At 42.1% G+C, this 15,417-nt stretch overlaps 1 protein-coding gene across 1 annotated transcript in view; it reads left to right on the top strand.

Moving 5' to 3' along the window:
* The window catches only part of ADD2 (adducin 2), a 57,462-nt gene that overhangs the window by 6,207 nt on the left and 35,838 nt on the right, over window positions 1-15,417 (top strand). The window contains exons 3-5 of the mRNA XM_077134498.1: window positions 222-360; window positions 9,355-9,506; window positions 9,916-9,996. Of these exons, the coding sequence (XP_076990613.1) occupies window positions 222-360; window positions 9,355-9,506; window positions 9,916-9,996 (372 nt within the window). The remainder of the gene's footprint in view (window positions 1-221; window positions 361-9,354; window positions 9,507-9,915; window positions 9,997-15,417) is intronic.

Below are 15,417 nucleotides of genomic sequence, written 5' to 3'. Positions count from 1 at the left end.
AATTCTGCTTAAAAAAAAATGCCCCAGGGCAAGGGAACACAGCAGCTCCTTGCTGCTCTGACACAGCAGTTTGGGAAGGCTCCTGAGGTTCTAGTAGAATTGCCAGTGTCCGGTGGGGCCCAGGGATCCCAAGCATGGCCCCAGCCTAACTGACCCAGGGGCGACGGGTGGGGACTTGGAAGAGGCTGTGGAGGGAGCAGCCACCTCGGGCCCTGCTTCAGTCTTTCAGGGAGGAGCTGGAAGGCCTGATCCAGGAGCAGATGAAGAAGGGAAACAACTCCTCCAACATCTGGGCCCTGCGGCAGATCGCGGACTTTATGGCCAGCACCTCCCACGCTGTCTTCCCGACGTCTTCCATGAGTATGTGGGTGGTTGGGGCGCAGCCAAGAGCAGAGGTGGAGGATGGGGTGGGGAGGAGAGGAAGGAGCAGCAAGCAGCAGCTTGGTTGCCAGGCTACGGAGCGCAGCACCAGCCAGAGATGTACCTGGCTCTGTTTCTGATGCTGCTAATAATTAGAGACTCATAAAAGAATTATCCCTGATGTCCAGGAATGGGGCAGCCGGGGTTGGGGTGGCGGTCATGGCGATTTAAGGGAGAATCTGTTTCTGATTCTGCTGGGAGAAGGGCTGGGTAATACAGCGTCATCGCTCTGCAAGGTGGGGCAGCCTGTGTCTGACCCTCCGCCCCCACAGTGAATTAGTCGGTAGAGCTTGAACCTATAGAGTTGATAGAAATTGCACATAACATGAAGTAGAGAATGTTGCTGAAGCAATGGAGAAGGCATAATTAAACTTCTATGAATGATTTCATATCATATAATAATTTGCATATACAAAAATAACATATACTCTTTAGGTAAGTTATAAAGTACGATAGTAAAATAAAGTAGTAAAAAAATAATATAGTCAAAAACTTCTGAAATTACCATGTTAAGAACCAGAACATTAAAAATCAAATCCAGCTAAGTGCTCTTTCCACATTCCCCTCATATCCTTTCATCATTTTATGAATAGATAAAACTGTGCAACCCCACCAGGACACTTTTACCCAGAACCTACTTTGCCAACGTGCAGGACATTCAATAGCACCCGGAAAGTTAACTGGGTCATCTGTTAACCAATGACTAATGGGTATGGAAAGATGAATATACTAACAGCTACCTTGCTCCCTACCGAGATATCTCTGAGATGTGACCTGCACTCTCTCCACATTACCCTGTGGGATTGAACCAAAATTATCCTCTGTAAGAATTTGCTTGAAACCTTATCCTTGCTTGGCTGCATTCCCCTCCCTGTCCTACTGCTTTACTCTCCTATCTAGTTTACTTGAGATCATCATCTAATGAAAAGTTTCTACATGAATCTTCATCAGTTTCTGGGGAACCTAACCTAAATGCACAGTGCTTCTTTAAATGCCATATCTTGTTCTCCTCTCAGAGAAAACAGGTATACTGGAACACTCTGTGTCATTCCTTTGTTTTTATGTTGTTTTTTTAAAAAGTATTTTCATTGTGAAATATATGTAGAAAAAAGCAATACATTTCAAAGTGTATTTTAATAAGTATTTATAGAACAGATTTCAGAAGTTTGGTATGGGTTACTGTTCCATAATCTAGCTGCTCCAAGACACTGGAGACTAAAAGAAATATCAATATAATGACTCAGCAGTCATACTCATTTTGTTAAATCCTATCTTCTCTGTTGTAACTCCTCTTCTTTTGATCCTTCTCCCAATCTTTAGACATATTTACGCTCTTCCTTTCCCAACTTTTTCATGTCAGAAAGGGGTGTTGATAATATATAAGGGGATGGAACTAGTTGACATTCTGGAGAGGCTGGCCCCTCTGGATTTTAGGACTCATCTGGCCTAGGGACCCATCTGGAGGTTGTAGTTTCTGGAAAGTAATCTTCGTATGTGAAACTTTTGTAGAATCTCAGGTAGAGCCCTAGGTGTTCTTTAGGGTTAATAGGAATTTTTTAAACAGGAATGGTTTTGATTGGGATTTGGCAAACCATTGTACCTGTTTATTTTTTAAAATAACTTTAGAATTACTTTTTCAATTATTTTCCCCTTCTGTCTCAAAATATCCCTTTTTGGTTTTGATTGTGATTACATTAAAGGAACAGTTTAACTTGGTGTAGAGTTCATAAATAAACACTTTTATATTAGAATGTAAGCTCCATGGGGGAAGGATTTTTGTATGTATTATTCACTGCTATACCCTAGAATAGTGTCCTGGACTTAGAAAAGTGTCTGAGCACATAATGGTGCTCAAAAAATATTTCCGTGGATGAATTTTAAATCTTTTCAGAAATGAAATTTTTCTTCCATTTATTTGTATCTTTAATATTCATCCAAAGAATTTAATAGTTATCTTCATATAGCCCCTACTAAGTTCTTGTTAAGTGTATCCTGGATATTTTATGTAACTTAATTATAAATTATATATATAAAGATATATTTATCTTTAAACTAGCCCGTTATAGAACTCTTATGTAAATTTTGTTGGGTTTTGCATATAGAAAATCACATAATCTGGGCGGTGTGATGTTGGCACAGTGGCAGAATTCTTGCCTGCCATGCTGGAGACCCGGGTTTGATTCCTGGTGCCTGCCCATGCAAAAAAAAAAAAAAAAAATCACATAGTCTGCAAATAATGATAATTTTTTATCCTTCATTCCAGCATTTACCATTTGATTCACCTTTTCCAGTTTTCTCATTGTATCTCTTAGAACTCTCAGAACAATGTTTAGTAATAGACTAGAGAGCAGTTATCCTCATCTTGTTTCTGACTATAGTGGAAATTCTTTTACTGCAAGAGCTGAGATAGTTAATCTTTGTCTTGTTAAGGAAATATCTTTTTTATTCCAGCTTACTCTGGGTTTTTCTCAGAAATGGGTGTTGAATTTCATAAAATACATTTGAGGCATTTATTGATTTTTCTTTCCCTTAAGCTATTGATGTGCTGAATTATATTAATAGATTTCTAAACATGGGATGCCTTTTTCATTCCTGGAATAAGTCATTCCTGGTTATGATTCATTCTTTTAAAAATATCCTCTGGATTTGATTTGCTAGAATTTTATTAAGGATTTTTACATCCGTATTCATATATGAAATTTATCAGCAGTTCACTTTTCAGGCAATCTTCGTCTAGCATTGTTAAGGAATAAAATAAATCAGGGTGAGCCCCACCAGTTTCTTTGTTCTGATCAAGTTTAAATAAGATAGGAATTCTCTGCTCTTTAAAGATTTATTATTAACTTGTAAATCCACCCAGAGCTGGAACGTGCTTTTTTTATAACTTGGTGTCTGTCCAACAGCACCCAATCTGTGCTCACATTTTGCAGAGCACCTCATCATTTCAAAGAACGGCAAACCTTATACCAGACATGGATCACATCATGCAGCAGCAAGGTATATAGGGGTGGTGAAAGCCTCAGAAGAGCTTTTTAATCCATTAAAAGTTTTTAGTGGGAAGCTAGGAGAAGCAGCATCAGAAAGTCCCCAGTCAGGCATCATTTAAACCCGAAATTCTTCCTGTTGATTCTTTTTTTTTAAAAAAATTTTTTATTAATTAAAAAAAATTACAAGAAAGAAGCACATTCTTAATATATCCTCATTCCGTTCTACATATATAATCAGTAATTCCCAATATCATCACATAGGTGCATATTCATCATCATGTTCATTTCTTAGAACATTTGAATCAATTCAGAAAAAGAAATAAAAAGACAACAGAAAAATAAAACGAAACAGAAAAAAAAATTTACATACCATACCCGTTACCCCTCCCTTTCATTGATCACTAGTATTTCAAACTAAATTTATTTTAACATTTGTTCTCCCATTATTTATTTTTATTCCATGTGTTCTACTCATCTGTTGACAAGGTAGATAAAAGGAGCATCAGACACAAGGTTTTCACAATCACACAGTCACATTGTGAAAGTCATATCATTATACAATTATCATCAAGAAACATGGCTACTGGAACACAGCTCTACATTATCAGGCAGTTCCCTCCAGCCTCTCCATTACATCTTGGCTAACAAGGTGATATCTACTTAATGCATAAGAATAACCTCCAGGATAACCTCTCGACTCTGTTTGGAATCTCTCAGCCATTGACACTTTGTCTGATTTCACTCTTCCCCCTTTTGGTCGAGAAGATTTTCTCTATCCCTTGATGCTGAGTCTCAGCTCATTCTAGGGTTTTTCTCAGTCCCTTGATGCTGAATCTCAGCTCATTCTAGGGTTTCTGTCCCATGTTGCCAGGAAGATCCACACCCCTGGGAGTCATGTCCCACGTAGACAGGGAGAGGGTGGTGAGTTTGCTTGTTGTGTTGGCTGGAGAGAGAGGCCACATTGGAGCAACAGAAGAGGTTCTCTTGGGGGTGACTCTTAGACCTAATTTTAAGCAGCCTTGACCTATCCTTTGTGGGGTTAAGTTTCTTATGAACAAACCCCAAGACTGGGGGCTCAACCTATACCTTTGGTTGTCCTTACTGCTTGTGAGAATATCAAGAATTCAACTTGGGGAGGTTGAATTTTCCCCCGTTCTCACCATTCCCCGAAGGGGACTTTGCAAATACTTTTCCACTCACTGTTCATATCACTCTGGGATTCATCAGGGCATCACCTGGACAAACCAACAAAATCTCATGTCCTACCCAAGTTTCCATGTATTTATGGTGTTCAACTATCTACATAAGTTATATTAGGAGATGCACTAGTCAAAATATAAGTTTTGTACCAAATAAACATTTTTTGCTTTAGTCTCACTCATAAGTTGAAATTTTAAAATATTAATTACCATCTATTTTCAGCACCCTGCAGTAATGAAATTCTTTTGTCCTTCCTCATCAAAAACATTTTTAAAATTTGTACATTTAGTTACTGTCATTATACACTCTAGGCATTCCTAGATTATACCATCTCAATCTTTATCATCTATCTCTCTTTGTGGTTTCATTATTCCCCCAGCCCTCTTCCCTCTATCATTCTCACATTCAGCTTCATTCACTGTTTTAACATAATTGTTTTACAGTTAGGTAATATTGTGCTGTCCATTTCTGAGTTTTTATATTCAGTCCTGTTGCACAAACTGTATGTCTTCAGCTCCAATTACCCAAAATCTTACCCTATTTCTATCTCCTGATGATCTCTGTTACCAACGAAATATTCCAGGTTTATTCACTAATGTCAGTTCATATCAGTGAGACCACACAGTATTCGTCCTTTTGTTTTTGGCTAGTCTCACTCAGCATAATGTCCTCAAGGTCCATCCATGTTGTTACATACTTCATAACTTTATTCTGTCTTACAGCTGCATAATATTCCACCGTATGTGTATACCACAGCTTGTTTAGCCACTCGCCTGTTGATAGACATTTTTGGCTGTTTCCATCTCTTAATAATGCTGCTATAAACATTGGTGTGCAAATGTCCGTTTGTGTCCGTGCCCTCATGTCTTTTGAGTAGAGACAGCATATAGATGGGTCCTGGTCCTGGTTTTTAATCCATTCTGCCAGTCTATGTCTTTTGATTGGGGAGTTTAATCCATTAACATTTAGTGTTATTACTGCATGGGTAGTACTTTCTTCTACTATTTTGCCTTCTGGATTTTATATGTCATATTTAATTTTCCTTCTTTTTACCTTTACTCATAGTCTTCCTTTCTATACTCTTCTCCACACCTCTCTCTTCTGTCTTTCGTATCTGTCTTTAGTGCTCCCTTTAGTATTTTTGCAGAGCTGGTCTCTTGGTCACAAATTCTCTCAGTGATTTTTTTGTCTGAAAATGTTTTAATTCCTCCCTCATTTTTGAAGGAAAATTTTGCTGGATATAGAATTCTTGGTTGGCAGTTTTTCTCTTTTAATAATTTAAATATGTCATCCCACTGTCTTCTTGCCTCCATGGTTTCTGCTGAGAGATCTGCGCATAGTCTTATTGGGCTTCCCTTGTGTGTGATGGATTGCTTTTCTCTTGCTGCTTTCAAGATTCCCTCTTTCTCTTTGACCTCTGACTTTCTGATTAGTATATGTCTTGGAGTATGTCTATTTGGGTCTGTTCTCTTTGGTGTACACTGCACTTCTTGGATCTGTAATTTCAAGTCTTTCATAAGAGTTCAGAAATTTTCAGTGATAATTTCCTCCATTCGTTTTTCTCCTCCTTTTCCCTTCTCTTCTCCTTCTGGGACACCTACAACACATATATTCATGCGCTTCATATTGTCATTCAATTCCCTGAGTCCCTGCTCGTATTTTTCCATTTTTTTCCCCTATATATATTTTTTTCTTGCCAGATTTCAGATGTTCCGTCCTCCAGTTCACTAATCCTATGTTCTGTCTCTCGAAATCTACCATTGTAGGTTTCCATTGTTTTTTTTTTATCTCTTCTACCTTGCCTTTCATTCCCATAAGTTCTGTGACTTTCAATTTCTTCTTTTTGTTCATTCCTTGCCTTCTTTATATCCTCCCTCAATTCATTGATTTGGTTTTTGATAAGATTTTCCATGTCTGTTCATATATTCTGAATTAATTGTTTCAGCTCCTGTATGCCATTTGAATTGCTGGTTTGTTCCTTTGACTAGGCCATATCTTTAATTTTCCTAGTGTGATTTGTTATTTTTTGCTGACATCTAGGCATTTAATTACCTTAATTAGTTTATTCTGGAGATTGCTTTCATTTCTTTTACCTCGGGTTTTCTTGCTGGATGAATTTGTTGTCTGTCTGTTCTTTGACATCATTTCAGCTTCATCTGGACCTCTAGCTTAAATTTTGTTTAACAGAGGAGAATTTTTCAGTTCTTGTTTTCTTGTTTCTTGCCCTCCCTATATGGTGCCTTTTTTCTCCCCACCCTTAGGAGGGTCTACTTAGGTATTATAGACCCCAGCCAGATTTTCCCAGACAAAACTGGCCTCCTATCAGGAGGAAAGAGTCACCTGTGTTGGTTTTCCCTGAGGGTGAGACCCAGCTAAGTTGAAAGACTTTCCTGTGAAGTCTCTGGACTCTGTTTTTCTTATCCTGCCCAGTATGTGGCGCTTGTGTGCCCGCACGTCCCACCAGCGTAAGATGATGAGGTACCTTTAACTTTGGCAGACTCTCCTTGCTGGGGGTGTGGTGGAGACAGAGGAGAGGTTGTAAGCTGGTTTTAATGGCTTCAAATGACCAAGCCCTGGTGTCTGAATTCCTTGATGGAGGGATTCCACCTGGATGGGGTTTCACCCCTCCCCTGGGGAAGGTACAAGCTTCAGACAGGCCCTCAAACGAGCTTGTTTCTGCCTGTGCCTGGGGCAGTTGCAGTCTGAGAAGTCCTGCTGCTGTATCCAAAGGCAGTCAAGCCTTTGTAGAGACACAGCCACAAAAACCTCTGTTGCCTTCTTTTTTTTTCATCAGCCCTGCCCCCTTGGCGCTGGGGCAAAAATGAGCGACCTCTGCTTTGACCAGGTTCACCTGAGCTGGGGGCCTATTTTTAGTAGTCAGAATTTGTTAATTAATTCCACAATTAGCATTTGGTTGGGCTCAGCCCCTGCTGCTGGTAAAGTCCCTTTCCTTTCCCCTCTGGGAAGCAGCCATGGGGGAGGGGTGCCGGCCACCATGGCTTGGAAAACTCACGATTCTGTGGGGGGCTTGCAGCTGGTCCAGCTGGTCCAGACTGGGGTACGCTGTGTCTCCAGTCATTGATGTGGCCCTAGGAGCTGTTCTGTACAGTTTCTGGTTATTTAGTAGTTGTTCTGGAGGACAAACTAAAATGCGCACATTAGCCCTGAAGTTCCTGTTGATTCTTGTATTGGTTCCTAGATACTGAGTAATTGGTGTTCTGGGCTCAGATTCCGTCCCCTGCCTTCTGAGGCGAACAGGCATTGTCACCATGGTGAATGGATTAGGCTGGATGTCAACTCCTATACCCTTTGGATATCCTAAAGACAAGACTATTAACCCTCTAAGTCCATTTCCAAATCCTATCCACACCACCAAAAAATTCCCAGAAAGAATCATCAAATAGCCAAGGGACTGTCTGCCTGGAGAGGAGCTGATGTGCCTTGTCCCAGGCCTCAAGCCCTCAGGCAACCTCAGCTGCACTGACTTCGGGGAGTTTTTGAGTTGCCAGAAAAATTGAGGACTCTACTTCTTGGCTGATTTGGTGTTTTATTTGCCCTTTTTCTAAATCAGATAAAAACTTTTTTCATGGTATAGTTAAAACAACATCATATTAGCAGGTTTAATGATTGGTAACTTCCTCATTAAAACTAACTTATGGGGCGGGCCACAGTGGCTCAACAGGTAAGAGTGCTTGCCTGCCATGCCTGAGGACCCGGGTTCGATTCCTGGTGCCTGCCCATGTAAAAAAAAAAAAAAAACTAACTTATGAAATATAGCCGCATTTCCACTCAAATTTAATCTTGATTTTATTCAGTTTTCATCTTTATAGGGTTTATGGTAGCCTTAGCCTTCTGAGAACCCTTCATTCTGTGACCTTGATTTTTGCCATAATTTTTTACTAAAAGCAAATGCCATTTGTTTTGATTTACTAAAGCTGCTGGAATGCAGTATACCAGAAATAGATTGGCTTTTGCAAAGGGGATGTACTAGGTTACAAATTTATAGTTCTAAGGTCATGAAAATGTCCGAATTAAGGCATCAACAAGAAGATACCTTCACTCAAGAAAGCCAATTGCTTCTGGGTTCCTCTGTCACAGGGAAAGGCACATGGCGATGTCTGTTGGCCCTTCTCTCCTGGCTTCTGGTTTCAGATGGCTCTCTCAGCTTCTGTTTCCAACGGCTTTCTCTTTAAGTGTCTCTGGATCCTCACTTAGCTTCTCTGGAACAAACTCTGGCTTTCATCTCTTAGCTAAGCTTCTCCAAATGTCTGTGTCCTGGTTTCATCTTTCTGCTCTCTGTGTTGGGTTTGAGCTCTCTCTATGCTTTCTGCTTTTTATTCTTTTCATAGACAACTCTGGTAAAAGGATTAAGACCCATCTCGAATGGGCAGGGTCACATCTCCATGGGAACAACCTAATATGGGTATTATTACCCATGATAAGTCTGTACCCACAAGATTGGATTAAAAGAGTATGGCTTTTCTGGGATACATAACAGTTTCAGACCAGCACACCATTCTTACCTGAATAAGCAGAGGATGTTATTGGATGTCAGTATCCCTTCCATAGATATCTCCCCCTGGGCTCAGCCCTGAGGGTCAGAGAATGTTTTACTCCCTGCCTGAAAGTGGCACTTTTGTGGTGGTAGTGCCAGTGAGAACTTGGGGGGTCCTGGGGCCAGGTCGGGGAGGGCAGTTGGGAGCCCTTAAGCACAAGCGGGCTGCACTGACCCTTCTTGCCTCTGCAGACTTCTCTGTGATGACGCCCATCAATGACCTCCACACAGCCGACTCCCTGAACCTGGCCAAGGGCGAGCGGCTCATGCGGTGCAAGATCAGCAGTGTCTACCGGCTGCTGGACCTCTATGGCTGGGCCCAGCTGAGCGATACCTATGCCACGGTGAGGGGAGCCTCTTGGAATAGGGGGGTACTAGGCGTGGCACCCACAGAATGCAGAGAGAAAACTCCTGTGGTACTGCTGCTGGCCTTCCAATGTCTCTAACTACTGTGGTGACCTAAAATAGACAAACTACCCATGGATACTTTTCTGGATGGGCAGCTAGGAACTCTTGGACCATAATGCTAGTACTACCCTTGACCATTGTAAGATTCCTTTTGTAGCTTCATTTCCTTAGCTCCAAATGAAGAGGGAGGCTTTTTCATCGCTCCTGGGCACAGGGAGAGGTACAGGTTCTTTGGAGGAAGAATTGGGTACAGCGGATTCAGGGAAAGAAGGGATTCAAGCCATGCCCTTGCAATGACCCCTCGCCCTCCTTTGTCCTGAGAACTAACTTGTATCTTTCCTGCAGTTGAGAGTCAGCAAGGAGCAGGACCACTTCCTGATTAGCCCTAAGGGGGTTTCTTGCAGCGAAGTCACGGCATCTAGCCTGGTGAGTACAGCCTGGGGTCTCACTGCCTGTTCCTCTGCTTCTCCCATGACAGGTCATCTCCATGTTGGACACTCTTGTCCTCTCCCTGGTGGAGCTCATAATCTGGCTGGGTAGAGAAGACACATGGATCCCAAAGCAGACTAAGTGTTTAGTATCTGAGAGGCCATGTGTGAGGTGCAGGCAGCAAGAGCAATAGGAGGGAGGAGCGGGGAGGGGCGTGGAGTCCTCTGAACAGGTCCACAGGATGGTTAAGCTTGGGGTCTGCCTCCCGAGGCTTGTAATGGGAAGCCTTTGTGGATGGGGGGCTGCGCTAGAACAAGAACCTGTGCTTTGTTCCGAGGCAGGGTGAGGCTTACTAGTTTTGGTGCTGTTAGAGACAGCTTCCAGGTCCCCTTCCGGAGCTGGTTTTAGATCAGGAAAGATTTCCAGGTGGGAGGAAAAAGCAGTAGGAAGGACTGCTTAGAAGCAGGAGAGGCCTGATCTTTCTTTGATGCGGGAGCTGCTGGTACATTGGGGACTTGGAAGAGGAAGATACCACTGTGGGGACCTCTGCAAGGCTTGAGGTACGCAGGAGCCTAGCTGCTCAGCCATAGGACCAGGCCGGCAAGGTCACAGTTGCTGTCACTGGTGCCCAGAGATGGTGACTTGCACAAGTCACTCAAGGAGGTCATGGCCAAGAGAGAACTGGGACTCAAGAGAAGAGGACAGCACAGGCCCTGTCTTGAGGGAATGTGGTGGGGAGGAGTGTGGGAGGCAGGTGAGACAGTGAACAATGAAAACTCAGAGTGAACTGTGCTCTAGTAGAGATAAAGGAAGTTTGGGGAGCCTGGAGAAGGGGACCTAGCCCGGCCGTGGTGCTGTAGGAGATGGAAGGGACAAAGGAGGCAGCTTCTAGGTTGGAACCACAGTGCTGGAGTGGGGTCCTCATGAGCCAGCAGGAGTAGAGAGACTTAGGCACAGAGTGTTTTGAGAGAAGTGAGTGTGTCCTCAGCAGGAGTGCAACATGTAGCAAGCCCAGATATGTGCAAGGCTTTGGTGCATTTGGGAGGACAAGGTGTGTGGCTGAGTCTGGCTTAAGCATTCAGAATCTGAGGGTGAGGCTGGGAAGGGGATGGGGACCAGATGACAAATGGCATTGAATGCCTTGTTAAGGCACTTTTACTTAATTCTGTTGGCCATGCAGAGCCACTAAAGTATTTTAAGCAGGTTGTGTAACCTGCTCAGGTGTCTGTTGTAGAAAGATCACACCTATGTGGAGGCAAAATGACGGTGGGACAATGGTTGGGGCTGTTACAGTAAGCTGGAAGGAGATTCTGGGCCTACAGGCTTCTGGGCCTGGTGATCAGTTGGCTCAGGGTGTGGAACTAAATTTGAGAAGCTTGTGTGAAGTTTGGCAGGAGAAGTCAATCGACGTTTGGTTATCCTAGGTTTGGAAGATATCTGGTCTAGAGACACGGGCTTGGGAGTCATGGGCATGAGATGCTCAGGGAGAATGTGAAGACATAATTGTGCATGCTTGTGCAGTTCGTGTACTGCACAAGGGTGCCTGGCTGATGAGGGAGAGGAAAGAACAAAATCTAGTCGGCTCCACCCACTAAGCTGTATGTCCTGACACTGGGCTCCTTTTCTAGATTTGCACAATGGCAACATCCACACACCAAGTCCTGTGACTGTGGGGTTGTGTCCTCAAGACAGGATGCCAAAGACACTGTGTGGGCCGAGGCTGCCTGTTAAGCTGTAGGAGTCTTGAGTGACAGCAGAGCATACATCCAAGGATGCGATAAGGAATACATGAGCTCAGAGAGAGACCATTTCAGAGAGGAAACTCTGAGGAGGTCACATATCCAAGGAAGTGGGGGAGCTGGGCTGAGGTGGGAAAACCAAGGGTTAGCATTGAACACACACAGGTTTAAAATACAGAAGGTGGGAAAGTTTCTGCCATTCCCAGAGGTCCTATGTCTTTAAAATCATGTTCATTCTATAAAATTCACTTAAAATGGAACTTTGCAAAAGGGAATTTGATGTCTTATTGACGTTTCTGCTTAAGCAAATGATGTCAGTAACATGTTCCTTTTCCCATACCAGAGTCTGTCTGTCTGTCTGTGCTTACTCATCTGCCCCAGCTCTCTGGGATGGGAGGGGGAGCACATTATGAAACTGCTGTAGGTGCTTCATTTTTTTTCCCTTAAATTTTTTATTTTGAAATAAGTTTGAACTTACAAGACAGTTGCAAAAATAATACAAAACACATACAGAAGAACTCCTACATTCCCCCATCCACCCAAATACCTAGATCCATCTCTTTTTAAAATTAATTAATTTTTAAAAATATTTTTATTGATAAATCTTAACTTACAAACATTCTTAACATCCAGACATTTCATGCATGGTGTACAATCAGTGACTCACATTATCATCACATAGTTGTGTTTAAATCACCATCATCATATTTTTTTAAACATTGCATTGCTCCAGAAAAAGATATAAAAAAAGAAAAAAAAGTTCATACATACCATGCCCCTTACCCCTCCCTCTCATTGACCACTAGTATTTCCACCTACCCAACTGATTTTAACCTTTGTCCCCCTAATTGTTTGTTTATTTTCCTATTATTTATTTTTCATACATATGTTTTACTCATCTGTCCATACCCTAGATAAAAGGACCATTAGACACAAGGTTTGCACGATCACATAGTCACACTGTAAAAGCTATATCGTTATATAATCATCTTCAAGAGACAAGGCTACCAGAACAGTTTCAGGTACTTTCCTCCAGCCAATCCAATATACCATAAACTAAAAAGGGATATCTACAGCATACATAAGAATAACCTCCAGGATAACCTCTCAACTCTGAAGTCTCTCAGCCACTGATAATTTATTTTTTCTCATTTATCTTTTCTCCCTTTTGGTCAAGAAGGCTTTCTCAATCCCTTGTTGCTGGGTCCCAGCTCATCCCAGGATTTCTGTCCCATATTGCCAGGGAGATTTACACCCCTGGGAGTCAGGCCCCACATAGTGGTGGAGGGCAGTGAGTTCACTTGCCATGTCAGTTTAGAGAGAGTGACTATATCTGAGCAACAAAAGAGGTTCTTTGGGGGTGACTCTTAGGCCTAATAAGTAGGCTAAGCCTCTCGTTTGAAGGAGTAAGTTTCATAGGGGCAAACCCCAAGATCGAGGGCTTGGCCTATTGATTTAGTTGTCTCCACTGCTTGTGAGAATATCAGAAATTCTCCAGATGGGAAAGTTAAATATTTCTTCCTTTCTCTCCAGTGCCCCAAAGGGACCTTGCAAATACTTCTTTATTCACTGCCCAAATTACTGGGATATATCGGGGCCTCACACTCACCTGGACAAACCAACAAAATCTCATGCCCTATGCAAGATTCTATGTACTTATGGTGTTCCATTAAACTGACTATTGGTGTTCCATTAAACTGACTATATAAGTTAAATTAGGAAACGTACTACCCAAAATATAAATTTTGCACCAAATAAACTTCTCTTCCTTTGGTCTCACACAGAAGTTAAAGTTTTAAAATACAGGTCATATTATCCTTTACCCAGTATTCTGATATACCTTAGTCCTATCCAGATCAGCTTCATTTATATCTCTACTCGAAGTCAGATCCCTTTTTCAACTTCTTAAACAGTTCCTGTGTGGGGGACTGCTGACTTATATAGCGTCAGAGCTTTAATTCTGAGTCTCAGGTGTCACATAAATACCCAAAGTTTCTGGAAAGGACCAGGTTATAAACAAACAGCTCAGCTGAATCCATCTCTTTTCAGCATTTTGCCACATTTACCGTGCCATTCTTTCTCTCTGTCTGTCTGCTGATTTTTCGATCATTTATTCATTTGTTTGTCTGTTTTCTAAGCATTTGAATGTAGGGTCTATACATCATGCTCCTTGAACACCTAAAACTTTCATGTGTATGTCCCAAGAACAAGAATGGGATGTTCACTTGTTATTAACCTTAATATTATATTCACCTTATTATATTATATTCACCTTCAGTGCAGTTATCAAGTTCATGAAATTTAATGTTGATATAAAGCTTATAGTCTATATTCCAGTTTTTTTCATTTGTCCCAATAATGACCTTTTGAGCCTTTTCTCCATTGTTAGATCCAGCCCAGGATCATGTATTGTATTTAATTGTCATTAGCTCTTTAGTTCTTTTTTTAAATTATGGGAACATATATAAAACATACATTTTCCCATTGCAGCCACCCACAAGTACACTGTTCAGTGGAATTAATCACATTCACAGTTTTACAGTACCTTCACTACCATGCGCTTCAGCTTTATGGGATAAAGCTGTTTGATTATTAAAAACTATAATCTGGCTTGTTATTGCTCAGTGGTTAATAAGTAAGGTTAATGACCAATTGCAGGCAGATTGCATGAGAGGAGTCCTGGCACATGCTGGTGTGAGGGTGTTAGCAGGGGCTTGTTTCAGGATTTGGGTTGTGTTAGTGAGGGGAAGTTGCCTTGGATTGAATGCAGGGGCAATTCCATGATTGGGTAGTGTATTAATTTTTATCTGGGAGGCAGGAAGGTGGGATGGACGGAAGCTAAAGCCGTTGGGTAAAGAAGCAACAGTCACTCATATTAGCTGGGAGAGGGGGAGGTGGTCTTTTTTTGTGGTGCACAGTTTTCCTGTTTTTGTGTGTGCTTAGATATGATTAAAGAGTGGTCTTTTGTCTCATGTCACTGCCACAAAGTGACCTTCTCTGACACTGCTGTTCTGTGAAATTGTTTCTGTGAAGTAGAGAACACCACAGCTAGGCCAGCTTCTAGCTGGCAGCTGGCAGAGCTGCTTTTTCCTTTTCCAAGTTCCCACACAGACAGACACACAAACATGCACACGTACATGATGTGTAGCCGTGATATCCACCAGCCCCTTGAAGACAAAAGCAGAGTCTAAAACCAGTGACTACTTTCCACTTATCCTTTGGGACCTAGATTTTGGATGGTTGGTAAATGGGTGTGCATTACACTATTCTCTTTACTTTTGTGTATGATTAAAAATTTTTTTTAAAAGAAAAAGGTTCAGGTTAAATGGTACCTCCTCTGATTCACCCCCGTTAGGGCTGGAAGTGCAGACTCCTGCTGTCTGCTTCTAGAAATTCTGGGAATGACTCTTCTGGCTCCTTGCTACTCAAAGTGTGGTCTGTGGATTGGGAGCATGGGCATTTCTTGGGAACTCGTTAGAAATGCAGTGTCAGGCCCCATCCCAACCTATGGAATCAAAACCTGCATTTTAACGAGATCTTCAGGTGATTCATAGGCACTATGAACTTTGAAACACTCCACCCTGGCATTTTCCACTCTGAATTGTAACCCCTCCTTTACTGAACGCTCACTGAGGGTCGGAAGCCTGACTGTCCCCCTGCGCCAGGCCCAGCCTTTGCT

Source organism: Tamandua tetradactyla, chromosome 17 (genome assembly GCF_023851605.1).
Source record: "Tamandua tetradactyla isolate mTamTet1 chromosome 17, mTamTet1.pri, whole genome shotgun sequence".
Lineage (NCBI taxonomy): Eukaryota > Metazoa > Chordata > Mammalia > Pilosa > Myrmecophagidae > Tamandua > Tamandua tetradactyla.
This window is presented reverse-complemented; position numbering and strand designations above follow the sequence as displayed.